The sequence below is a fragment of the Budorcas taxicolor genome, chromosome 2 (assembly GCF_023091745.1).
Source record: "Budorcas taxicolor isolate Tak-1 chromosome 2, Takin1.1, whole genome shotgun sequence".
In the NCBI taxonomy this organism is placed as follows: domain Eukaryota; kingdom Metazoa; phylum Chordata; class Mammalia; order Artiodactyla; family Bovidae; genus Budorcas; species Budorcas taxicolor.
The window spans coordinates 163,500,585-163,528,274 of record NC_068911.1 but is presented as its reverse complement, the minus strand read 5'-3'; the positions used below and the strand labels follow the sequence as shown (position 1 = coordinate 163,528,274).

Here is a 27,690-nt window from a genome sequence, read left to right as displayed (position 1 = left end):
AGAATGACTTCTCTAATAAAATTGAAGATACATTTTCATGTAAGAAATTCTCCTCCAAAAAAATGAAAACATTTAAAAACAAAACTGTGAGGGCAGAAACCATGTCCAACTTGCTCCTCATCATATCCTTAAAATGATCTTCCCTCTATCATTCAACTGACAAATGTTTACTGAAACTCTACTATGTGTCAGGTCTGACTTTAGGTTTTAGCAGTGAATATTTGGTTCTCAGGGACCCTACATTTCAGTGGAGAGGAGACAGACAATAAATAAATAGGTCAAAATAAAATAAAAAGTCAAAAAAAAAAAAAAAAAGAGAAAGAAACCACTAGAGCTTTGTACATCCCAGCATTTGTTCATTGTATTTGACCAAGAACTCTTTTGCTCGATTAAGTCATAAAAGTATGTCAGGTGGTACTAAGTGCTCTGAAGAAAAATAAAGCAGGGTAAGGAGACAGAAAGGGAATACTGGAAGGGCATGTCTCTTTTATAAATTTTTATACAATTCTTGCCACACAGTGAAAATGCCTATTTTAATTTCTAGCTTCAATAATGTTTTATGTGACTAGGAAAAATTATTTGTATCCAATACTAACCCTCTTTATTAGAGAAAAGTCAAGCAAGTTAAAATCTAATTCCTGGAATCAATTAATAAACTAAAAATTATGCTTTACTTTAGTTTGGATAAGAAATGATTTCTAAAACATGGCTCCATTCTGATGTAAAGACTCTGGGGATATAACCATCTTCCTGTTCTTTCTCTCTTTCACACACAGACACACACTTGTGCACTGTTAAAAGAAAAAGTATAACTTTTGAGGAACTAGCCAAGATGTGTTCACGTGTGCTATGAAAGGCAAAATGTGGTGATTATGTCATTGCTATTGATCAAGAATACCTGTTATTAAAACACTGGTGCGTTTCTTTATGAATCTCACGAAAAACTGTTTTTGAATCATCAATGTGCCTAGCCCAACTCTTTCTGTCACTTTTGAGGGCTTAACAAATACCAGGTTACCTATTACGTTCTTGAGGAAAAAACAGACAAACAGCAGTTAGGTATAAGGTTAAAACAAACACACAAAAAATCAAACTGAACTGACCATGGTGGTCTCAACAAGAACTTTGATTTCCACAATACTAATTATGCAAATTAAATATGTGAAATAACAATGTAAAATGGCCAGAGTAGTTCTTCAACGAGAAAAATATTTTCTCTTCTTTTTAAAGAAATCAATGCTTTTTAAAAAATTCAACAGCATTCTTTCTACTAGAGCCACCCATGTAATATGGTTTGTTCTTAAACCGCTTTCAGCAATCCGGCACAGTAAAGTGGGGAAGTTCGGGAAAGCTTAGCTTGCGAGGCAAGTGCAGCTTACAGCACGCTTGTATCTTCACAGCTGTTCCATAAACTCTTCTGCTAGGGAAACAGTCTGGCGCCAGGAAGAGCTGCCAGCCCGGCTTTGGGCTTTACCTTGTTTCCTGTACCAGCACAGCAGATGCCTAGGGCCATGGCAGCTCCATAACGCACGTGTGGATTGTAACTCTCTGACAACAAGGAAACAACGCTAGGGCACTGTTCAGGGGTCCTGATGAGAGACAGAGACGTATTTTAAATCAAGATGGAACAACTTTAATCAATTCTGTGAAAGTTATGGCAAACAACAGAGTTACATTCAACACAGAAGTTGCCAGATTAAAAATCTCCAACAGAATTCTAACATTGATATTAGAAATCTATCATCAACGTTCAGAGACTGTAAGCAAAGAAAGGAAAGTATCAGGTGATCCCTCAACCACAGCTCTGCATCCCAGCATCTGTCATTCCTTGTGTCTCCTCCTGGGTGGGAAACAGCCATGGGGGGAGGGGGTGGGGGCCAACTCTGCTCTGCAACCTCTCGTAACCGCTGCTTACTCTGGGTCTTGTTTCAGAAGACACATGTCACTTACAGAGACTCCAACATGATTCCAAATGATTTAAATCTTCCAGTTATTACTCTGATGGAATATTACATTGGTAAATAGGAGTCGGTATGGAAAGAATTTTGATTTTTGTTTTCTGTCTTCAGCAATTATTTTTGTGTTGATAAGAAAAAAGAAGTTGTTCTTTTCTTATTCTCTTCATATTTGCAGCAAATAGAGAAAAGAGGACAACCCTGACAAATGAAGTATCTCATCTCCTCTCTGAAAGACTATCCTGTTAGGGTGGTTACTTGTGAGAGGCAGCCTGATGGGTATAATAACTGGAAGAGAGTGTAAGGGGGGTTCTGAAAGGCTGGTGCTGATGTTGAACTAGGTCTGGTCACACAGGCTGTTCAGTCGTGAAAATTCACCAAGCTTAGGCTAATTAAGTGCATGTTTTTAGATGTATATTATACTTCAACAGAAACTTAAAAAAGACTATTCATATATTACATTTCAATAGAAAGTTAAAAAAAGTATCTTGTTGTGAATGAAAGCAGTTATTACATACAGACCAATTCAAACCTATAATTCTATGCTGAAACTGTCCTCTAGCCTCAAACCCCAAAGAATGGGTAAATTCAAATTTCCAATGAAGTAGAGTCAAACTTATGAAAACTGTCTATAAAGGTGAATTTGGGGGGAGAGGCAAGACGGGGGTAGAGGATTAAGAGTACAAACTACTATGTATAAAGTAAATAAGCTATGAAGATACATTCTACAACACAGGGGATATAGCCAATATTTTATGGTAACTATATATGGAACAGAGTCTTTTAAAATTGTGAATCACTATGTTGTACATCTAGGCCTTATACAATATTATACATCAACCATACCTCAAAAAGGTGAAGTGGGGAGAAGAACTTTGCTGTAAGGGAAGGTTGGATTATTTCCTAACTTTATTATTTTAAAAAAGTGTAACTCATACCCAAAAGTTCACTCAAAACAATGTAAAAACCAGTTGGATATTAAACCCAGGAAACTGATTATACCTAGGGTTCTGACATCCAGATTTCTTCCCTGACTTTTCAGGGAGCTGGTAGCACAGAGAACACTCCACCCACTTTGCCCCTTAGCTGCAAGGACAGGATAGTCCAGGGAAAAGTGACTCACAAAGAGTTTATCTGAAATGTATCTAAAATCTTATTTTACAACTCTCCCCTTGTTAAAAGTATTATGCTTAAAAAAAGGTATTAACTATTAATATAAACTATTATGAGGTTTAGAAAAAAATTTGCCTGTAAACACAAATACAGAGCTTTGTTTGGGAGCCTAATTGGAAAGCTTTACTTAGTTTATTACCATAATGACTGAGACAGGCTGTAAGGGCTATAAACTCAAAAGCACATAAAAAAATTCTTATATGTTTCTCAGTCTATTAATAATTATTCCAACTCTGACACATTCTTCAAAAAATCTGTTAAGACAAGGAATGACAAACTCATTCATAAATTAGCTGAGACATTCAACTTCTTCAAGAGCAAAATAAAATAATGCATGACTGCTAAGTTGCTTCAGTCATGTCTGACTCTATGCAACCCTATGGACTGTAGCCTGCCAAGCTCCTCTGTCCATGGGATTCTCCAGGCAAGCATACTGGACTGGGTTGCTATTTTCTTCTCCAGGGGATCTTCCTGACCCAGAGATTGAACCTGTGCCTCTTATGCCTCCTGCATCGGCAGATGAATTCTTTACCACTAGCACCACCTGGGAAGTCCCCAAATCATAACGTTCTACTGCTGCTGCTGCTACTAAGTCGCTTCAGTCATGTCCAACTCTGTGTAACCCCACAGACAGCAGCCCACCAGGCTCCCCCGTCCCTGGGATTCTCCAGGCAAGAACACTAGAGTGGGTTGCCATTTCCTTCTCCGACGCATGAAAGTGAAAAGTGAAAGTGAAGTCACTCAGTCGTGTCCAACTCCTAGCGACCCCATTGACTGCAGCCCAGCAGGCCCCTCCGTCCATGGGATTTTCCAGGCAAGAGTACTGGAGTGGGTTGCCATTGCCTTCTCCGATAATGTTCTAGGTTTACTTAAATTTTTCAACAAGCAGCTCTCAAAGGACAAATGAATTTTGCCAAGCAATGATCGCAATGCAAACATTGACTGAAAGCAAAACTTCGTTATGTTAATCTTTATCCAAACACATACATACATGCTATTGTTATTGTTTAGTTACTAAGTCATGTCCAACTCTTGTGACCCCATTGACTGTAGCCTGCCAGGCTCCTCTGTTCATGGGATTTCCCAGGCAAGAACATTAGGGGGGTTGCCATTTCCTTCTCCAGGGGATCTTCTAGACCCAGGGATCGAACCTGTGTCTCCTGCATTGGCAGGATTCTTTACCACACAGCCATCAGGGAAGCCCACACATACATGCTGGTAAATATACACTTTTTAAAACTAAGCTAATAAATGAATAAATGACAAAATCATATCAATATTGTCAATATTTTGTAACATGTAATGAAATTAATGGATATCAGCATCATTATCAGACTGCTAACATCATGAAAAGAAAAACAACTAGACCTTATACCTTATGCACACTGCCAGCCTCTCCTTAAATTAAAAAAAAAGAGAGAGAGAGAAAAGAAGAAATGAGTGAAAAACTGACTCTGAATTGGACCAAGTCTTTATATGTATCAATTTATAGGAAATACAGAAGACCAAAAACCACATTATATTACACAGAGATGCAATGGGGGTAGGGAGGGCTAGGCAAGATATGGAGGAAGAACCTGCAAATTAGTAGAAAACACACTAACTCTTTAATAAGTGTATAAGTTCATAAGATTTTCATTCAGTTGTTTTAGATAATTCTGACATTCCTTGAATGTTAGTTTTTCTATGTAAACATTTATCTCTTAAGATAACATCATAAAATAATTTCTGTATCTTGTTTTAATGCCTTTGGATCAGTGTAATTAAGTATTTAAATGACTAATCCCTGATCAGCAATAAAAGTTCATCTGTCTCCATGAACATTTCCTGCACTATTTTTTGGCTAGTTCATAAAAGTTTAGAAAGTGAGTAAGAGATTTAGAGATTAAAAGAGGGGTGATAGTATATACTTTGAATTTTGTTTTCATCTCAATATAAAAAATATATAAAATACTATCAGAAAAATAACTGAAAAAGAAAAGTTTCATCTCCAAAAGACAGTGTCCCTTGAGATTCTGTATCCTAAGCTACTGCTATTTGCAGTTTTTAAATTAGTTTTTACTGTAGTTTTTTACCATCAATTTAGTATTTAAAGAATTATCCTTCTACAACATGTAAAGTACCATAAGGAAAACAAAACCACACAGACCCTGCCTCAAACCTTATCATTTTAGTCCTATTTTTAATATTTCTTTTTTATCATCTACTTTGAAAAACTAAAAATTATTATAGTTTTAGATAAACTTGTGGTATGTTTCCAAACAGATTCATTGCTTTCAGGTGATGCCAAAATGGAATGAAATCTCCTCAAAGAGGTGAGAAGAAAGTAGATTCATAAGATTTATATAAAGAAATTGCTACTTCACTATAAGAAGTGAAAGTGAAAGTCACTCAGTTGTATCTGACTCTTTGTGACCCCATGGACTATACAGTCCATGGAATTCTTGAGGCCAGAATACCGGAGTGGGTAGCCTTTCCCTTCTCCAGGGGATCTTCCCAACCCAGGAATCAAACCCAGGTCTCTCACATTGGAGGCAGATTCTTTATCAGCTGAGCCACAAGGGAAGCCCAACAATATTGGAGTGGGTAGCCTATCCCTTCTCCATGGGATCTTCCCAACCCAGGAATCGAACCAGGGTCTCCTGCACTGCAGGCGGATTCTTTACCAACTGAGCTATCAGGGAAGCCCGTAATAAGCAACAAAGCTCTTAAAAATCTCAGAGTGCATTTCTGAACCTAGTGTAACATTCAAAAAGTTATAGCATTATCAGCATATCTCCGAGCCCTGCCCTTTAAATGAGCAAACTAAGAAATGAAAAATTCACTAGAAGGGGCTCAACAGCAGAACAGGCAGAGATAATACCATCTTTCTTAGGTTAACTGAGAATTGAAGTTAGGTTGGCTGAGACAATCCAATTTGAGGAGTAGAAAAAGAAAAGAATGAAGAAATACGAACAGAGTCTAAGAGACCTGTGGGCATCACAAAACACACCAACATATGCGTAATAGGAGTCCCAATGGGAGAAGAAAAAGAGAAGGCTGAAAGAATACTCAAACAATGGCCAAAAACATCCCAAATTTTGATGAAAGACTAGAAACTTAACAAACTCCAAGCAGGATAAACTCAAAGAGAACGGTAAACAAAAAAGACAAAGACTACACTCTAGTAGGAGACGGACAATAATAAGTGACAGAGTAAGTAAAAAGCTGAAGCTCCATGGGAACAAAAAGAGTAAATCATGGTAAAGGGCCTTGGAAGAGCCAAGAGAATGGGGCATTCTGCAGCATTCACTGGTGCAGTCAGGGCACCTTCAGTGATGAAGTGACATTTAAGCTAAGTCAGTGAAGAAGTGAGCCAAGTGGCTATCCAGAGGAAGAATACAGGCAGTGGAAACAGCTCATGCAAGTGCCCTGTGGCAGAATGACATCCAGCATGTTTGAGGAGGGGCAAAGACGCCAACAGTTTGACAGTAGTGAAGAGGGAAGAGCAGATGAAAACGAGGCAGGGTATAGGAAACTGGCTTTTACTATGAGTGAAATGAAGGGCTATCAGGATTCTAAGCAAAGGAATGATATGATCTGACTTGTTTAAAAACAGTCATTTTGGCTGCTCTACTGAGGCCAGAGGTAAAGGTAGAAAAAAGGCCAATTAAGAGGCTACCTCAGAAATCTGGTTAAGATATAACAGTGACTTGGAAAGGGTTGTAGTCAAGAACATAGAGGGGAAAAGTTTGAAATTTGTCACCTGATGTGAAGAGCCAACTCATTAGAAAAGACTCTGATGCTGGGAAAGATTGAGGGCAGTAGGAGAAGGAGACAACAGAGGACGAGATGGTTGGACGGCATCAATGACTCAATGGACATGAGTTTGAGCAAGCTCAGGGAGACGGTGAAGGACAGGGAAGCCTGGCATGCTGCAGTCCATGGGGTCGCAAAGAGTTGGACACAACTAAGCAACTGAACAACAGAGTTATTTTAGTAGAGTGTTGGGGATAAAAATCTGATTACAAGGGTTACAGACTGGGTAGGGAGTAAGAAGCAAAGTGGAGTAAAAGTTGCTCAGTTGTGTCCGACTCTTTGTGACCCCATGGACTATACAGTCCATGGAATTCTCCAGGCCAGAATACTGGAGTGAGTAGCCTTTCCCTTCTCCAGGGTATCTTCCTGACCCAGGAATCAAACCAGGTTCTCCTGCATTGCAGGCAGATTCTTTACCAACTGAGCTATCAGGGAAGCCCAGTAAGAAGGAAAAAGTATAGGCAATTTTCTAAAGAAGTCTAATGATGAAGGAAAGAGACTGAAGGGATAAAGAAAGGTTTTATTTTTCATTAAGTGGTAAACCTGAGCACGTCTGCAAGAAAGAAGTTAAAGCTGAGAAAACGAGTATTTAAGGCATGGATTCTATGTGTGAAAAAGATACTTTATTTAGCAAGATTGCAAATAGTATCATAAAGAGTTGGGATTAAGAATTTAGGTAGAAGTTAGTTATGGAAAAGAGGGATGACAACATGATCTCAAAGAATAGGATGGATGAAAAGACATTTTAAGAAGAAGTTGAAAGCTGACTGAGCTTTCAGATTGGCTTAAGCCTTTCATGAAAATAAGCGGTAAATTCAATCATCAGGGGAGTATAAGCACAAAGAGTCTAAGCAGAACAGACTAAGTCTAAAACAGCTACTCTTACTAAAGTTCAGTTATTTCACTGATCTCATCAAAAAATAATGAATAAGAAAGAAATTAAAAAAAAATGTCAAGATGTATTTGAGCTGCAGTGCAGGCCCTGTTGAAGGAGCTAGTCTTACCTCTACCATACCTATATTGTGAGTGAGTGAGTGAGTGAGTCTCTCCGTCGCGTCCGACTCTTGGCGACCCCATGGACTGCAGCCCACCGCGCTCCTCCGTCCAGGGATTCTCCAGGCAAGAGCACTGGAGTGGGCTGCCATCGCCTTCTCTATCAGGATACTGTTTCCACCCTTTTGCCCCCCACTCCCCCCCTCTTCTTTCAACCTGGCTTCCTTTCCTCCCTTTGAAATCTTTGAAGACCTGAGAGATTTTCATTTACTCTGTTAGTACTTGGATCTGAAGTTCTGTGTCTCTATAGGAGGTTTTCTGAGAGACTGTAATCTTATATTTAAGGGAGTGTCTGATTAGGAGAATCAGGTTGGAGTATCTGATTAGAGAAGGAAATGGCAACGCATTCCAGTATTTTTGCCTGGAAAATTCCACAGACAAAGAAGCCTGGCGGGCTATACAGTCCACAGGGTCGCCAAGAGTTGGACACGACTGAGCGACTATCACTCACTCACTCACACTGTTTGCATCCCCCATAGATTATAAATTATATATAAAGGCAAAACATGCTTATTCTGTTCTTCACTGTATCTCCAGAAACAAATGGAACTCAACAACTGCTTTACACATGAATGAATATGCAATGAACACAATCCACATATTGTCAAAGATTCATTAATGTGTTAAGTGTTTGAAAGGTATCATGACTGAGAGGTAAAAACTATCCAACTAGCCAACTATCCTTGGCTGATATTTAAATTGCCTTCCTAGACCTATAAAAGATACTACACTGCCCCTTTAAGTAGAAGACAGATTCTATTCAACAAAACAAAAGGCCTCAGGGATAAAATTCAGTATTTTAGGAAAAAAGGCACCAATTAGGTGTTTTGGTTATAGTCAGATTAGAGTTTGAAACTGACCTTTAAGCTACTTATGTAAGAATTAATTTATCTGGAGTTCATGATAAATTAATTAAATAAACTCATCTAGTTCTATAAATAACATATTCTACACAAAGTTTCCAGATATTTGAAATCTCAAAAAAAATGCATTTCACTTATTCCAATCATCCAGAAAAGAGCTGAAAAAAGATTAAGCTCTCAGCTGGTGAAGCCTCTGCCTGCAATGCAGGAGACCCTGGTTCAATTCCTGGATTGAGAAGATCCACTGGAAAAGGGATAGGCTACCCACTCTAGTATTCCTGGGCTTCTCTGGTGGCTCAGATGGTAAAGAATCTGCCTGCAATGAGGAAGACCTGGGTTCAATCCCTGGGTTGGGAAGATTCCCTAGAGAAGGGAAAGGCTACCCACTCCAATATTCTGGCCTGGAGAATTCCATGGACAGAGTAGCCTGGCAGGCTACAGTCCATGTGGTCGCAAATAGTTGGACACAACTGAGCGACTTTCACTTTCATTTGAAGCTTTATTAAATATGTTATAGTCATCACTATATCGATTACCATACCACACAAGAGTTGTGGAGGGCTGAGTTATGAGAGCTACAAGTCTCTATTCTGACTAGAACTACATGCCTGTTCTTTTTAATTCCTGTTTTTTCAGTTGGCCCTATTCACTATTACCAAAGAGCCGTCCATCTTTTAATCCGTTACTCTGTTTTGGAGAAGAGAGGGAAATGTGTTTGTTAAAACTGTCTGAAGAGTGAATTTATCACTGAATATTCTTTTGTACTGCTTAGATTTACTACCATGGGCAAATGGTTTTTTTCATTAAAGACAGGGGAAAGACAAGTTTTTGTGTGTGTTTAGTATAAAAAAGATTTGAAGTGGTGACTTACAGACAGTCTTCTACCTAATGTGCATGAGGTTCAAGAGCACAGATTTAGTTATTTGTCAGTTAGACTCATCTACTCTTTCATTTAGTATTATTATTTTGCTTTCTCTCTTGATTGTCAGTTATGCTTCTAATAACTCAAAGTTGTTGTTAACTACAACAATAAGTAATTGTTCTAACTACTTATGGTCCCTAGCCATTAAGCTAATTAAAAATACAAATATAAAATAAAAACATTCTAGGAACCAATTTTAACTACTTTTAGTTAAGGTTTAAAAAAAGAAGTGAGTGAATGTGGGTAGAAGGGTTAGTATTGACACAGAATTATATAATAATAATGGTCGGTATTTTTATAATATACTCAACGAATATTTTAAAACATTTATCTGTAAACACAAATTGATGAAGGTTTACTTCATACACGTCTTTTCATTAAATATAATAATGCTATTTCCAATCTGACATTACTCATTTTGCAGCTACCTACCTGCCTGCATGAGCACAGAAGCCAAACTGTGGTTCAGAATAAAGCACTATTTTAAGGTATTTCCATATTCCTGAAGAGAAATTCTGGCACATTAAAATTTATCTGATTGTTCTTGAGGATTATTTTGTCTTCACCCAAAATTATTAGTAAATATTTTTTTTCTAAAATAAGTTTGAGTTAAAATAAAGCAGCAAATATTGAATAAAATCTGAAGTGCTCAGTAGAACTGAACAAAATATTTTCTGCTAACTTTCACACAAGCTGCTGCTGCTGCTGCTGCTGCTAAGTCGCTTCAGTCGTGTCCAACTCTGTGTGACCCCAGAGACGGCAGCCCACCAGGCTCCCCCGTCCCTGGGATTCTCCAAGCAAGAACACTGGAGTGGGTTGCCATTTCCTTCTCCAATGCATGAAAGTGAAAAGTGAAAGTGAAGTCGCCCAGTCCTGTCCAAGGAACATAAATTTGAAACAGCATAAATGCTACTGCCAACAGAGAAGCAATTAAATAACTTAAAAATATGAGTGATCTATGATGATCTTTTATTTTTTTCTGTGTAGCATGTGGGATCTTTAGTTCCCCAACCAGGGATCGAACCTGCACTCCCTGCATTGAAACCATGGACTCTTAACCACTGGACCAACAGGCAAGTCCCCTATTACATAATCTTTTAAAGGGAAGCTTTGAAAATGCCGAAGTTCTAGTACTAAGCTAGTCTTTTAGTTTAAGGATGCTTAGATAGCATAGCTGTTAAGACTTCTACGCTAATTTTCTAAAATAAGGCAGAAATATATTTTCATTACCTATCATATACTTTTCCCAATATATCCATAGGGGGTAAGAAAAAACAACAAAAAAACCTGCCAAGAGTCAACTGCCAAATCCAGAGGTCATCTTTTTAAAAATAAGCAATGAAAACGTCTCTTCTAAAACTTATATATGCATGTAGAATTCAAACCTTCTTGTGTTCTTCTATATAAGGTTGTAATCAGAGCAAATTAATTATGTTCGGCAACAAAGGCATGAAAGCTGCATAAGAAACATGTTTCACTGGTAGAAATTAAAACTCTGGAAATCACTTTAAGGCTCACTGGGCAGAATCTCCACAGAATTAAAGCTCCAGTATCTCTAGGCTGTATCTTATTTTTTCTCAATTAGGAAAAACAGCCTAGGGTTAACTGTAAACAAAATTATCTTAAGCTATAATGACAGAGTTTATCACAGTCCCCCAAATTAAAGACAGCTCTTAAGAATATAACTTGAATAAGGATCATGAATTGGTTCAACATATTTAACTGGTGATTTTATGAATTATAATGAATGCTGCTACTCTCTAAAAATGAATGTATCGAAGATGAAACAACCTCCTTGGCACGCTTACAGCTACACAACACATTTGTATGATTTCAAGCACCAGTGCTGGAGGCTCAGAATAAGTCAACGGGAGGAGGACTCCCACCACAGCAGCAAGCAGGTCTCCTGAGTAGATCAGATGACATGCTTAGCAGAGTAACCTGCAAATAAGAGGTAAGTACCCAATAGATAAACATAGGGTTAATCTAAAGGCTTTTCCTTTTCTTTCTTCAAAAACTGCTACCATAATTTTTTATTTCTATTCAGTGCTTTAAAAACCAAAATGAAAAATTTACAAATGTTAAAGGGAAGATTTTAATGTGGGATTTGTAAGGCTTTATGAAAAAATGATTTAATCTTCCTCCTAGCCTTCCCTCCTTGCCTCAGAAACTGGGAAGGCTAAGAAAAAAGAAATTACTACTTAAAAAAATAACTGGTTCAAACGGCATAAAGTGATAAATTTGGAAAATATCTGTGCAGCAACAGATATTTTCTTTGAAAGATGAAACAAGTAAAAACAATTTTTTGGATCCTAGGAATACTTTATCCTCTTCTTTCAAACTATAAAGGAGTTCTAGAAACCCCAGTTTTTTAGAATGAGTTATAAAAATGTTTTATAAAAATGGCATTTATATGAGTATTAAAATAAACTTGATCAGACCAAATCTAATTACAAATAAGGATTCCTATGCTGGTAAATCATGGTGGGGCAGGCGAGGGTGGGGGGCTTGGAGTGTTTCTAGGTAGAAGGCCAGCGTGTATGAAAAGTTCTGTTTGTTGTTTGGATGTTTCTAATCTTCTGTACATATTATAAAGTAAAGGTAAAATAACAATCAAGGGTCAGGAAACACCCTAGGTTTTCATTATACCACTGAAAAAATTAATGTATCTCCCACTTCATTAATTGGAACATACCAGGCATATATATGATTATAAGAACTGGCTGTATTGTCACAAATGCACAAGAGACCTATGGAGAAGGGAGAGGCTGCTAATAAATTCAACTGCTTTTTAAAACTGGGTTTTATTAAGAAATAAAGAAAATAATGCAATTGATATATTTTATATCTAGGGCAAACTCTCTGACATTCAAATTCAAACTCGACTCTGCCACAACAAGAAAAAAAAAAGGGGGGAGAGAGAGAAACCAAAAAATAGTCTTTTTTTTCCCCCACAGCTATCAGTTTCTTTCACTAAGCCTTCCGAAACCTGAGCCTCTGCAGAATACTAACCACTCGGGCCTCACCTACAGACATGGACAGATGTACGTACACTTTCATTTTATAGAACTTGAAATTCTCTTTTTAAGGAAGGAGTCAACTTTGGCCTTGAGTGTTTGGCATGGGTACAAAGACTTAAAAAAGCAGATGACCAGCTTAGCTACTGACCATGCTGATCAGTGTCCGGAATCAGATCAAATCAAAGAAAAACAGCGAATGGCTTTCTCTTTTAGAATATTCGAGCAACACACAAGTCCTGGGCATGTTTTGCAGAGCTCATTTGACCACTTAATCTCTTCTAACTGGTCTGGATTACAGACAGAATCGATACCAGAGAAAATGAAACAGACTGGTGAGGAACAGGGAAATAAGCCGCGCTGGGCAGCTCTTCTGATACTCACGGTGATAATACCCACAATTGGTGGCAACATCCTTGTTATTCTGGCTGTTTCACTGGAGAAAAAGTTGCAGTATGCTACCAATTATTTCCTAATGTCCCTGGCAGTGGCCGACTTGCTGGTTGGATTGTTTGTGATGCCGATTGCCCTCTTAACAATAATGTTTGGTAAGTATTTCACTTTGTTCCTGCCATCGAACCACAGAACTATGATATACTATTAGAGAAATGGATACTCATTCAGGGTTTACATATGAATTTGGACTATTTAAAGATACAGGGAGTAAGCAGTCCCTCATTTTTCATCATTTTCTATGGTTGATAATCAGTTTTAAAGAGCAAAAAATAATTTCTTAAACAATTCTATTCCCTCTCAGTCACCTAAAACAATCATTAAGAAGTCATCCAAGTTAGCAATATTCATATATTCTGAATGTATTACCTAAAACTTATTGTGAAGAACAGATGACTCTATACTTTATCCCATTACTAGTACTTTTTTTTCTTGATAAAGCAACAGCTAGAACACTATTGTGACAGTTAATGTGCTGGGTTAAATATTAATAATAATATCTCTGAATCACTAAATGCCAATATAAATCTCTAAACTCAAATTTCAATTGGAATTATTCTGAAAAGTCTTGCTATAGCTCTTTATACTTTGTGTACTTAAACTAAAGTGTTACACATGTGTTATGTTAACAAAAAATTATGTTTAGTTGCTGAAGGAATGGTCTGGCTCAGAAAATCCCAAGAGATTATCCATCTGTTTAATTTTTATGATTTCTGACCATTCATGTCCTTGATGTATGTTAGAAGAATAAGACCTCTAAGTTATTAAAATAAATGACCAACTCTGAGTTATTACAATAATTTAAAACATAATTAGAACTAAAATTTTAGTTTGTCATAATAAAAAAGAAAATGATATTAAAATGATGCAAGTAGTTTATGATTCATGCATGACATCTCTAGTTATATAATTTGGGTAAATACAATTCTGATGATGGATTATGAAGGCTCTCAAGAATCAGCATTAAGAGGGTATATAACTTATTTAATGCTTGACATAAATTAATAGTCCATTCATTAATTGCTGAAGAAGATGATTATTTACAGCAAATAGAGCTTTTTAGAATTGCTTATATGGTGAAGATAAAAATATTTCAGGTTATAGAAGTAAAATTTGTTTACTAGAATTAGATTGCATATTTGATTGTATTCAGGTTAAATGTTACATGTTTATAATTATAGAAAGGTATCTAATATTAATACTTGATCCCTCAAATACAATCAGATGGTGACAAGCTACAACTTCCCATTCTTAGCTAGGTGTTAAATTCTTTGGCGAGACAAATAGTAATGTCTTCTCTGCTTTAAAAGACTCTCTCATCATTAGTATTCGCTATCTATCCCCTCTCTTGTAAGTTTGTAAAAATCTAGTGCAACACACAATCATGGAAAATTACTGAGAAATCTACTCTACAGGAGAGCCTAAACAATCTTAATTCTGAATAAAGTTTAAAAGAAGTAAATGAGGATTATGTAGGAACATTTATGCATATTTTATAAAGATTGTACAGGCACCAATTCAAATTCTTATCTCCATGTGCACAATAGTTTAATGTGTGAAGTTACTCTTTAAATTGTGCTTTGTTAGGCATACAGAAAATGTTAAAATGCTCATCCCAACTACAACAAAATGTAATTGACATGTTATGTTGAATAAATGAGATTGAAATGTATTTTAACTTTAAAATCCATGAGTTCATAAATATCAATCATCTATTAGTATTTGCAAAATACTGTTGTAGATACTTAACCAACAGTTAGACAGTTAAGGAATCTTAAAAAGCAAAGTTTCATGACATTAAAGAAAGCTGATAAACAAAATACAAAAGCAGGTAACAGTGATAATCCCATGTATTTCACAGGAAAACAGCAGGCATACAGCAGCTGAAAACTAAGTTTATATTTAAATATTTGGGGCCCAAGATATTCTTAGCTATAAGAGCAGAAAATCCAACATATTTTAACATACAATATGTAGAACATTTTCCTATCTATGTTTAAAAAATTATTATATATACACACTTTTAACTTCATTTTGTTCTTTCAAATGTAAATTTTTAATTACAAAATAAACTTTCATAGCCCCAAACATTTCTGCTATCAGTAATTAAGCTGCATAGAAAGGTTAGTAGATTTTTAAAAATAAGCTAAACTGGGAACCACTATTTAAAATATTACTGCATTAATTCATTATTGAAAACATTCTACTTCTATGAGAAAGTGCATGTTGCCCTCTTAAAACCTTTCAAAAGGATACATTCATAAACTTGGAACTGCATATATTATAAATGGGGACCTGAGTTCAAATACTGTGAGTTTTTAAATAGCCTTTCATGTGTTAACTAAATCAATGCATTTATAAGAATTTCTGTAACTTTAAAATGCAGGGGTAGATTTTGTGCATTTTTCTTTCATTACAGGAAAAATCTTCAGAATTTCTGAAGTCTGTACAAACAAAAGTATCCCTGGTTATGGAAATTAAAAAAAATTAACTACCATTATTAGTGATAGGAGTTATTTCAGTTATCTTAGGAAAATTTAAAGAAAGTAACACTGAAACTTTATATTCTAGCAAAACTAAATTAAAAAAAAAAAAGGACAGCACTGACAATTTTAAAGTGGCTTTTACACTGAGTAACATTTTATCTAACCAATAGTTTGTATATTTGATTATATATTTGAATTTCTATTTTACCAAGATTATAATGACTGATATAACACAGTTTTTCAAATAAATTATGCTACATTAACTTTTCTGTCATTTCTTCCTCCTTGGGAGCATTGGACTTAACCTTTACTTTCTAGATTTTTCACTGTCTTGTCTATAATTCTTAAAAACCATGATCACAAATTAGTGGCTTATAATATAAGGCTTGAAGATGCTGAGGTTAGACAAATTTGAGTAGAACTCAAAGGAAAAAAAGAGTATCATATGCCAGTATAAAAAAGACAGGTTATTCACAGTTTAAGAATGTCTCTGAACTTTTTCTTCTCCCATTAAACAAATTATTTAAAATGTAAAGGGAGACATTTGGTCATCCACTGGTCATTACTGGCTTCTTTATAACAAATTTAAAACAATGTTTCATAATCTGTAAGTTGAAACAGTATCTGCGGTATGCTGAAAGTGGGCATATAAAATGGCTGAAATATGGGGGTTCATTTGAAGCAAGATACTATATGCTTTGAATCCTGGTTCTCTTGTATTCGCTTAAGCAAGTCACTTAACAACATATCAGAACTCAAGCACCCTGTGTGTAAAATGGCTATGCTAAATCTTCCACTGCCACTATCTTGTGAAATTTTCAAGTAGGTCCCAGCATGTATTATATACTAATAACTGGCAAGTATTTGTACAACATGCAAAGGGTTTATATACTTAAATACAATATTTAGTTTAGATGTTTGACCAGAGATGAAATAAACATATAGCAGTAAAAGAGAAAAAAATCAGTTATTCATTTATACAGTGAAAAAACAAGGGAGCAAAGCAATTAAAGGCACTTCTTTCTGAAAAATGGAAATTTAAAAAAAAATGTAAAATTTTCACAAGTTTTAAATCACTCAAAATATTAATAACACTATATTATACATTTAACCTTCATATGCTCAAATGCAGTGAAAAAACAATAACAAAAACAAAGAAGCTTTGTAATAAAAATTTAAGCACTGCTCTAGCTGTCTTTTCCAGAAGATAAATATAGAAACATAAGAATTTCTGAGATTAAAGAAAAAAACATACTTGAAAACTATGTCCTTTTTGGACGTTAGGGCAATTTAGGACTTGTCCTGCTCCAGTATCAAGAACTATGTACATCAATGAACAGAGTCCCCTCGGAATGGCTTTAAAAATAGTCTTTAAATCCTCAAGAGGGAAATCTTTTATGTCATTCAGAGATTAATGTCAATTACTTTCCAAACTAACGGCATAACTCAGCTTTTCAGACTAAAAACTTTCCCCAAGGATAAGCAGGTTTCAGATGAAAATTAGTCTATGTCATCAAGAAGCCAAGTTTGTGGTTTAAAAATTCAGGTTTCTATACCAGTTTAAAAGAAAGCCAAACAAACAAACAACTCACCCAAAAGAAAACAAAACAAAAAAGGCATGGCAATGCACATAGGTTATTTATGCTTCTTAGCCATATTCGATATAAATAGTTAAAATTCAACTTTAGTAAAAGGCATACTTTCATGACAAATTTAGTTAAAAGTTGAACAGTTAAACATGTTCTCATGCCCTTTTCACAAAGTAGAGTTTTCATTTTAATCAGATGTGTTTTGCTACCACAGGCAGGAAGACAAACACTGAACAAACACTGATTTTATACTGATGATACGGCTCATTGTTTATAAGTGGGAGGGTTTTAACGGCTGGATTAGTTGGCTAGTTTCTGCCAAACAATAAGAACTAACATTTATTGGGTGCTTTCTGCATGCCAGATGTTGTTCTAAACACTTTACATGTATCACTGTATTTAATCCTCAGAGCAGCTCTATAAAATGGTATTATTATCATCCTCATTTTACAAGAGAGGACACAGGAATAAATAAATGATATGATCTGAACCTAGGAGAAATAATTCTAGAATTCATACTCTTAACCTCTTTTACTCTGCTTTCTCAAATGAAATGAGAAACTGTATCAACCAAAACTGTTTTATTTGGCAAGCAGGCAACATTTTTATCTTAAATAACTTGATCTAACAGGAGGGCCATAGAATTTTATCTAGGGACAAGGCAGAACCCAATATTGTTTAAAAGTTATATTTCATATTAAATGATACATATTATATAATTTAAATGTTTTCTTTCTTCTGTAATAGTTTTTATTAAAAAAATAAAGCCTCAGGAATTAATTTAGTTTAAGTATCTGATAACTTATTTCCCTTAGATTCTTAGATACACTTTTCTGTTTATGTAAATCTTAACTTCCATTTTAAATAATACATTATATTCTTATGGAAATAAGTTAGACATAATATAACAAATAAATAAAATTATAAATCTTTAAAACCTTTTCCAGTTACTCTGAGTAGTAACAAACTTTCCTGACCTCGAGCCTGTTAAATTAATACTAACTGAGAAGACAATTTTAGAATGAAAATATCTGTACTAGGAAAAGTCCTTTTATAAACTGAGAACATCTAGAGCTGTTTTTAACTTGCATAAATTATTATGTTACATGAATTCTACTTAGGCAATTATTTTGGCTTTGTATAAAAGATTAATTTAATCCAATCATGTTACATTTGTTAGTTTCATAAAAACAGCCTACTCACTAGTATCTCATGAAACCTGGAATCATAAAGGTTAAACAAAAAGATCTATCACTCTTAATCCTATATCTCAGTCTCTTTCTTTCTTAAAGAAAATTCTCTATCATGCTTCAACATTTCTACTGTAATTGATTAAGAATTGCACTGACTAAAGCAATAACATTCTAATGATCTGCATTAATTTTAGTAACCCCTTTCTGCTCCAAAATTGTAGTTTATAAATTCATTTTGCTGGAAAACAAAGCTAACAAGGCTTCATAGGCTTAGCTAAAATCAACACTAAAGAGCTCTCCCTCTTAGTTCACAATTAGAAGTATGTAGGTCAAACAGTTTAATTCCAGAGATATGTACTTTTAATATGAGAGTTCTGTTGTGGCCTGCTGCTCACGGCTACTAGATTTCTGACCAGAATTTTCCAGACGTTAACTGAAAAGAACACAATCCAAAATTAGAATAGCTAAATAGGCAAGTGTAAATTATTAGCAACCCATTTAAAAGATGATAGAGAGCAGGCATTTTACAAGAGGAAGCCTAAGACATAAGACCTTAATTTTCTGCCTTTTAAAATCTTTAACTATGATCAGAATCTCTGGCTGTAGCTCTAGATTTGAGTATTTTTCTGTTTGCTGGTCAGTTCTAAACCTGAACTTCAGGACAGTTTAAAATGCAGCCTCACTTTAAGTAGCTTCCACTGCAAAACTATCTCAGACATACATGATTCTTTTCGCTCTATTTAGGCCATTAATTTCCTTAAGCTCAGGTCAAAGAATACACTGCTGCCTTTGACTGTTCAAGGTCCTTTCCCGCTAGTTAAAAAGAAAACTGAACACCACGGCTAAGAGGGAGAAAATCTAACTGATTAGATTCTTCCTAAACACAAGTATCTCTGCCATATTTTATTTCTTTTGTTAATTTTGAGCAGTCTCCCATTAAGTTTTTTTATGAGGAATTCTGAGTGCCTATCCTTTGTCAGAAAACTCAATAAAAAACCTTTTCAAGAAAGCAGTGCTTCTCAAACACTAATCTGCATACAAATCATCTAAGGTATTTCCTTCACCTGCAGTCTGATGCAGCAGGTAGGGATGAGGCCCAAGAGCCTGCAGTTCTAAAAAGTTCCCAGGTGATGCTGATCCTTGCAGATCTGAAGAGCATATCTTGAGTAGCAAGGTCCTAAAGAACACTTCCAATTAACGTTTTACATTTTAGTAAAATTTTGATAAATAAATGCTCCCTCTCACATTTAAAGACTTCACTGTACCTGATTTTACCCATCTGCAAAATCAGTGTCCCTTCCAGCTCAGTGACTAAATTTTATCATCTCCATCCCTTATCCCCACCCCAATTCAATGAAGTAGGAAAAGCCTGATTAAAGTAATTTACTTAAAAGTATGAATTACTCCCTCCATCTGATGCTTTAAAGCCTTTTTAAAGAATCTGCTGAAGATGGAACCAAGTACAAAGGAATCATTTATTCTTTTTCAATAAAAAAAAATCTCATACTGATTAAAAAAATATTTTAATAGTCCTGTTAGGAATGCTACATACCAACTGGGGAAGCAGAAGGTACCAATGGGAGAGTATTTGTCCGGTCTGCTAGCTTTTTTGGTGAAATATCCAAGTATTTTTCACTGAGATCCTATTTGATTCTTAAAAAATATATATATATTCAAGTCTATCTAAAACATCTTTCCCTAAATTATAGTCTTTTTTTTTGGCGGGGTGGGGGTGGGTGGGGGTCTGGAATACTAACCTCTCTCCACCCCTCAAAATATCCAAGTATTTTTTCACTGAGATCCTATTTGATTCTTAAAAAAAAAAAAAAAAAAATATTCAAGTCTATCTAAAACATCTTTCCCTAAATTATAGTCTTTTTTTTTGGCAGGGTGGGGGTGGGTGGGGGTCTGGAATACTAACCTCTCTCCACCCCTCAGGCTTCCTGAATTTAAACAGTTTACAACTAAAAGGTCTCTTGGTGCTCTGAAATCCTGAGATAATCTTCATTCCCCCTCCAGTTACCTCAATTATTTTATACCTGTCAAAGTCAGATACACTTGCAAAAACCAGGAAAAGTAGTTTACATTTCATCAGTGGACATACAATTAAACCATAAAAAGGGTTTAGATAATCTCATATGTATGGCATTTGTTCTACACAGAAGCAATGTGCTTTTGTAGGAAGTTCTAAAATTTGTGTGTTTATAAAATGGATTCTAACTGAAATACTCTAGGGCAAATGCTATAATAAATTTTAGTTGTTTTATTTTTTTTACTTTTATTTTTAGTTGTTTTAAAACTGCAAAAAAATATAGTAGTGAGTATATATGTACAATGTATAGTCTATCAAATTCATATATGTATGGATACTCTTCTAAGTAAGTTTATTGGAAAACTACGTAGAATATTCAATAGCATACCCTAAACCTGAAATTTTTAAAAAAATTTAATATTCTAAAGTGTTTAAGACTGTATAGGTATGAGATATAGAAAAAATGCTTTTTAAATAAGAGTTTGTTAAATAAATTAATTACCATGCCTAATAATGAGATGTTCGTTTTAAACCAAAAATCTGTATTATATCTCAAGTGCTTAGAGTGAAGGATGGACTTTTGGAAGGGTAACAATCCACTTTTCTCTGGAATAACCTACAGCCATTCCTTTCGCAAACTTTATTTCAGAACTATTTCTGTCAAAAGGAAAACTCAAGCCATTCCACTTAGTTATTTCACCAAATTAGAGTTTGCTATAAGCAAGGCTCATACTGCTGCTGCTAGTTAATGCCAGAAATGAGCCCAAATCCCAGGCCTGAACTGCCATGCTAATATTCTTTATGCCACATTACACTGCTTCCTCTGTCTGGCAAAAGGTGCATGTTTATTTTTTTTAAATAGCAGATTAAAAATAAATTTTATCAGAATAGCAAAATTAAGCTGTTAACACTATATACATTTTTTAAATATTACAAAAGAAATAGACAAAAGAGCAAAGGTCAAAATAATGATAAAAATGCTAAACTGATTTAGAAAGAGTTGTAATTACTATACAAAACAAAATCTATTTAAAAGGTACCATCTACAGAAATGTATATATATATCGTCAACTTTATTATCTGAAGTCTTCTTGGAAGTTAAGTCGTAAAATTTCAGATGAATATAGAAAAAGGTTAAAAAATATGTATCAGTTAAAAAAGAAACTGCAGGAGAATATGTTTTTGTTTTTTTCTTTCTTTCAGAGGCTACGTGGCCCCTGCCACCTGTTCTATGCCCTGCCTGGTTATTTCTTGATGTTCTTTTTTCTACTGCATCCATCCTGCATCTCTGCGCCATTTCAGTGGATCGTTACATAGCCATCAAAAAGCCAATCCAGGCCAATCAATATAACTCACGAGCTACAGCATTAATCAAGATTATCGTGGTGTGGTTGATTTCAATAGGTATGTGGGGAATGCCAGGGTGTGGGGTGGGGTATACAGGTCTTTGGTTCCTTTTGGCTAGGAGATTATCAGGCCTGGTAGACAGTGATACAGCAATACAAACTCCTCATAACATTACATTCATCATATAGCTTCTAAACCATCATATCAGAAAAAGGGTGAAAAAGCAGAAAAGTTCATGGCTTGCTGACATGCAGGAAGACTAAATCTGAAAAAGTTTTCATATTTGTCAACCAATCATTAAGGCCTAGGTAGCATACAGAATCCTGAAATTTTATTAAAGTAACACCAAAAAATGACATGCATCTTAAATCACACCTAAGAAAATAAATAGGAAATGAGAAAAAAGAATGAAAACATTTTATGTCGCTATCAAAGTTCATATAGTCACCTTGGAAATTAACATGTATACAGACTAGACACATGAGTGTCTGTTTAAGTGTTTTGAACACGTTTATAAATTTTTTTTTGGCTATACTGCATGGCATGTGAGATCTTAGAACTCCAACCACAGGGACTGAACCTGTACCCCTTGCAGTGGAAGTGTGGAGTCTTAACCACTGGACCTCCAAGGAAGTCCTTGAAAGTGTTTAATTAGAAATGTTAAGAGATACAAATGATGTTCAGAAATAATTTTTGGAAGAAATTATATTTCTTAACTGTTTTATGCCCCTGTGCCCATCTTTAATACTCAAAGATAGCTGCTATATTAGAGTATCTGAGCATGATATAAAGCATAAATGGTAACTCAAATCTTTTATAAGTTAGTACCACAAAAACAAACAGATTCACAACAGTTACTATGATCATTAAGAGTATGTCCAGTATGTTCACTTTCTCCTAGTAAGGAAAATTCAAAGAGGAAAAAAATCAAGAGAGACTTGAAATAATCGAGAGACTTGAAACACTAGAAAGAAATCAAGTAAAGATGTGACTTCTCTCTCTATTGAGAAAGAAAAAGACACTGGGGGTTAGGGAAAAACAAACAAGAAAGCAAAATATTGAAAATGACCTACATATTCTTGGAATAAAGATACCAAGACCAACCCTCTTTTGAAAAGTTTCCAGTTTAAAGAAAGGAGTGTTACTACTCTGGCTTGGGAAGAAATTAAGAGTCAAGGAGAAGTCTATTTATCTGCAAGCAGTGAGAAAAAGCTAACTTTGGGGAAAGAGGCTGATTGATAGAACAAAAGAGGGCCCTAAAAAAGAAGCTACAGAAAGGGCATCAGAGATAATGAGTGACAACTGCCAAAATTTAAAGTGGAGAGAAGGAAAACTGAAGTTATGTCAAAAACCCCCTATCTTTTTGGTAAGCTCAGGGCAATGAGAGAAAAGGAAAGGGAAACTGTGTGTGTTGCAGTAGGGTGGAAGCAAGGGGTGGAATGGGGGACAGGGCAAAGGTGGAGGGAAAATAGGAGAAACGGTTCCTTAAGAATTAAAACATTTGAAACTGAAATATATATTCAAGCTAATATAGAGCCTGTTGGTAGAAGCTGTACCTTGATTAAGCCTGGATGACATGAATTTATATTGACAAAACTGATCAAATTATATTATAGAGTGCTTATATGTTAGACACTAAGAATATAAAAATAGGAAAAAGAATCTTTTCACTCAGGAAGATGGTCTAATAGTAAGTACTAAGTACACAGGAAGAAAAGAATAAAACGATGACCTCAGATTTACAGCTTACAAGGGATCTTACAAACCTATTTTTTCCTTCTATAGATGAGAAAAGAAACCTAGAGGTTTTAAATGGTTGGCTTAAAGACTTATTTAAGCACAAAGGTCAAGATCAATACCATTTTCAGTTCATCACACTCTGTGCTGTAGAACCAATGACAATTTAACAACTTTGTAAAAGAAAAGGTAGATAACAGTGTTAGTTCAGTTTTTAAACTCTGTAATGTGCTGAAAAGAGCTCAGTTTCTTCTTCTGGATTTAGTTATCCCAGGTAACACCTGACAACAGTAAGGTTGAAAGGAGAGTAACAGGGTAAGGTGTAAAAAAATACCAGAGAAGACAAAGGTTACTGACCAACAAGTTGGTTGAGAAGGTAACATGAGCCTTCATGGGAGTTAATGGAATGTGGGAAAAAGAGAAGGATGAACTGGATAGAGCTCAAGATAACTGTGGAAAGAAGTTCTACAGCAATGAAGAGCAGCAGGACAAGAAAGGGAAATAACCGTTCACGATTTTAGATATGGGATAATTTTAAGTGGACTTATGTATGGATGGCTTCAGGAATGCAAACAAATAACTGGAGGTGAAGAGTTCAAGAAATATAAACTTGGGTGTTAGAAGAGTCATCAATGGGATGAAATTATGGACGATGATAGAATGGAACAGGGGACAGAAAACTATAGCAAAGGGCTAAAACCATTAAGGAAGACAGACAATATGTCCTGGAGGTTGGTAGAGGATCCAGATGGAGAACAGTATAAATAGCTTACATAGGCTTTGAAAGAGATGTGCTTTTGCGGGGGTGGGGTGGGGAGGAGAACAGTGTAATGGTTACTGGAAGTAATAGGACAGAAGGACCAGCTAAAGTTTTCTGCAAAGGGCAAGAGAGTAAATGTTTTGGTCTTACAGATTCTGTATGATTTCTGTCAAAACTACTCAGCTCAGCGGCAGTAGAACAAAAGCAGCCACAGACCATATATTAACAACAGGTATGGCTGTGTTCCAACACAATTTTATTTACAAAAATGGAAGGCAGGCCAGATTTGGCCGTTGAGCCACAGTTTGTTGACCCCTAGTGTAGAACAGAAAGTATAGAGATCATCTTTCTGGTGGTGTACCTGAGAAAAAGCAGACAAAGCAGCGGCCTTCATTAGAAAGGGATTGAGGAATACATTCTTGTCAAGGTCTCTACGCTACAATAAAAAGGCGATGTAGATGACAGGAATATTCAGATTCAGAGAAGTGAATCCTATGATACCTCAAGAATCCTAGATGCGTCTAAAGATCAATTAACTCAGACTTACTTTAAAATATCTGCTGTTTCAAAGGGAAAGGATTAGGGCCAACACTTGTGTTCTCTTCTCTAAAAAGCTATTTCACTAATAAGCAAGATCATATTTAAATACCTACTTCATAATATTTAAAGTGTAAGAAAATTAGCATGAAATATATTTCCTTCATTTCTAATGGAGGAAAATGCAATCTTGAAAATAAATTTCATGATCCACAAACTCTTAAGTAGCATTTAATAAAAAACAATGAACCCTTAGTTTTCCCTAAGAAGTCAGAAAGAAAAAGTTAAAAGACATTCACAAATATCAAAAGATAAACTGTCTGTTAAATGAAACTGTGTAACTTCAGAGATTAAATAGGTATCAACTCAGAACAAAGATACTGCATGAATGTATTCTTAAGTCTTTTGAGCTCAATCACATTGGATATTAAGATAAAAGCAACTTCTCTCCCATATTCCTTTCCTTAACCTGAGATAGCTCAAGAAACAAAAATAGATACTGTGAAGTGGAGAATAAATGAAGACACTCTCTATATCATGGGTACAATATAGTTTTAGGGACGCTTTAGTTATACAACTGAAACCACTAACGAGTCTCTTTAAAAACAGCAGGTTTGCCTACTTTGATTCTGTTTGTCAAATCTTCCATTGATTAAGTGCTTTGATTCTGCCTTGCGGGTACAAGGAATTAACATATACTAATCGTGAAATGTCAGGAAGACCAACTTTAAAAGGATCTAATCAAAGGTCATAACTCAGTTTATCTTGTTTTCCTTAGGCATTGCCCTTCCAGTTCCTATTAAAGGGATAGAAACTGATGTGGCTAACCCAAACAACATCACCTGTGGGCTGACAAAGGATCGTTTTGGCAGTTTCATGCTCTTTGGCTCATTGGCTTCCTTCTTCACACCCCTGGCCATCATGATTGTCACCTACTTTCTCACTATCCATGCTTTACAGAAGAAAGCTTACTTGGTCAAAAACAAGCCACCTCAACGCCTAACATGGTTGACCGTGTCCACAGTTTTCCAAAGGGATGAAACACCTTGCTCATCACCAGAAAAAGTAGCAATGCTGGATGGCTTTCACAAGGACAAAACTCTGCCCAATGCAAGAGCTGACATACTTATGCGAAGAATGTCCACAGTAGGAAAGAAGTCAGTGCAGACCATTTCCAATGAACAGAGAGCCTCAAAGGTTCTCGGGATTGTATTTTTCCTCTTTTTACTTATGTGGTGCCCCTTTTTTATTACAAATGTAACTTTAGTTTTATGTGACTCGTGCAACCAGATGACTCTCAACATGCTCCTGGAGATATTTGTGTGGATAGGCTATGTTTCCTCAGGGGTGAATCCTCTGGTCTACACTCTCTTCAACAAGACATTTCGGGATGCATTTGGCCGGTACCTCACCTGCAATTACCGAGCCCCCACATCAGTAAAAACCCTTGGAAAATGCTCCAGTAATATCTACTTTCGGAATCCAATGGCAGAGAATTCTATATTTTTTATGAAACATGGAATGCGAAATGGCATTAATCCTGCCATGTACCAGAGCCCAATGAGGCTCCGAGGCTCAACCATTCAGTCTTCATCCATCATTTTACTAGATACACTTCTCCTCACCGAAAATGAAGGTGACAAAACTGAAGAGCAAATCAGTTATGTATAGCAGTAATGGCACAATTTTAATATAATGATGAGTAAGATGAAGAAAATATAAATATACCAAGAATTATATAAAGAACGTTGTATCATGTATCAAAAATCATCTCGTTAAATTAAGAATTCTGTATTAAGATTATCCAATTTTCTTTATTTGGGCAAAATTATTCTACTATTAATAAAAAATCATTTTTGTATAGCTGAAAATTAAAACAATCCAGCACACTGGTTAAATGTTAAGATAATCAAATGAAATAAAATTATTAAATCAATAAACTTGTGGTTTAGAAAAAAACAATGTCACCATACAAAAAAATAATGCTACCATAAAAATTTATTTAGTTCCTAACTGCATACAAAGCTATGCCAAGAATGAAATAAACAAAACAAACAAGCATTAACCTTGTCTTCAAGGCCTTAAAAGCATAAGACATAACACAGAACAACAGTGATAAGAGGTCTAAAAAAAAAGAGTATAAAATAATGATCACATCTGAAGATAAGCTAAGATTGCCATTTACAGTTTGGCTTAGTTAAATGTGGGCTTCCCTGGTGCTTTCCATGGTAAACAATCTGCCTGCAATGCAGGAGACCCAGGTTCGATCCCTGGGTCGGGAGGATCTCCTGGAGAAAGGAATGGCTACCCACTCCAGTATTCTTGCCTGGAGAATTCCATGGACAGAGGAGCCTGGTGGGCAATGACCACGGGGCCACAAAGAGTCGGACATGACTGAGTAACTAACACTTTCACTTTCACTTTAGTTAAATGTAGCCACAATTTTGCACTGATCAGGAAACTGTCTTGATGAAAGGGGGTAGGGAGGAGAGTATCTGGATATCACACCAAAGAACTGGATCTTGGAATTACCGCTGTTCGTTAAATGGCTCATACCAGGCATTTACTGAACAGAGGAAGGTTTACTAAAGGAAGAAAAAGCAAATGAAAACAGTCTTGGGTACATGAACCTTATGTTTCTCAAAGAGCATGTGTAAACTGGAGGCATGGGACTTTAATCCAGGAACCTAAACTTTAATGAATTTGTAAATAAGATCATGGCTGCCCAAGCTTGCTCAAAGAGTTGGTTGAACTTCTGGCACATAATTTTTTATT

The 27,690-nt window shown here is 35.6% G+C and overlaps 2 protein-coding genes across 2 annotated transcripts in view; one reads left to right on the top strand and one right to left on the bottom strand.

Moving 5' to 3' along the window:
* Nucleotides 1-27,690, bottom strand: part of PSMD1 (proteasome 26S subunit, non-ATPase 1) — an 83,745-nt gene that overhangs the window by 27,888 nt on the left and 28,167 nt on the right. The window contains exon 17 of the mRNA XM_052657062.1: nucleotides 1,475-1,589. Within this exon, the coding sequence (XP_052513022.1) occupies nucleotides 1,475-1,589 (115 nt within the window). The remainder of the gene's footprint in view (nucleotides 1-1,474; nucleotides 1,590-27,690) is intronic.
* On the top strand, nucleotides 12,807-26,586 carry HTR2B (5-hydroxytryptamine receptor 2B). The gene is made up of 3 exons (XM_052657075.1): nucleotides 12,807-13,329; nucleotides 21,738-21,938; nucleotides 25,694-26,586. The coding sequence occupies exons 1-3, from the start codon at nucleotides 12,807-12,809 to the stop codon at nucleotides 26,584-26,586; spliced, it is 1,617 nt and encodes a 538-aa protein (XP_052513035.1).

Excerpts from the sequence above, each read along its gene's own strand:
- HTR2B (XM_052657075.1), top strand. The coding sequence starts at position 12,807 with ATGTACGTACACTTTCATTTTATAGAACTTGAAATTCTCTTTTTAAGG. Across the intron at positions 13,330-21,737 it reads CCTCTTAACAATAATGTTTG|AGGCTACGTGGCCCCTGCCA; the intron begins GTAAGTATTTCA and ends TCTTTCTTTCAG. Across the intron at positions 21,939-25,693 it reads GGTGTGGTTGATTTCAATAG|GCATTGCCCTTCCAGTTCCT; the intron begins GTATGTGGGGAA and ends TGTTTTCCTTAG.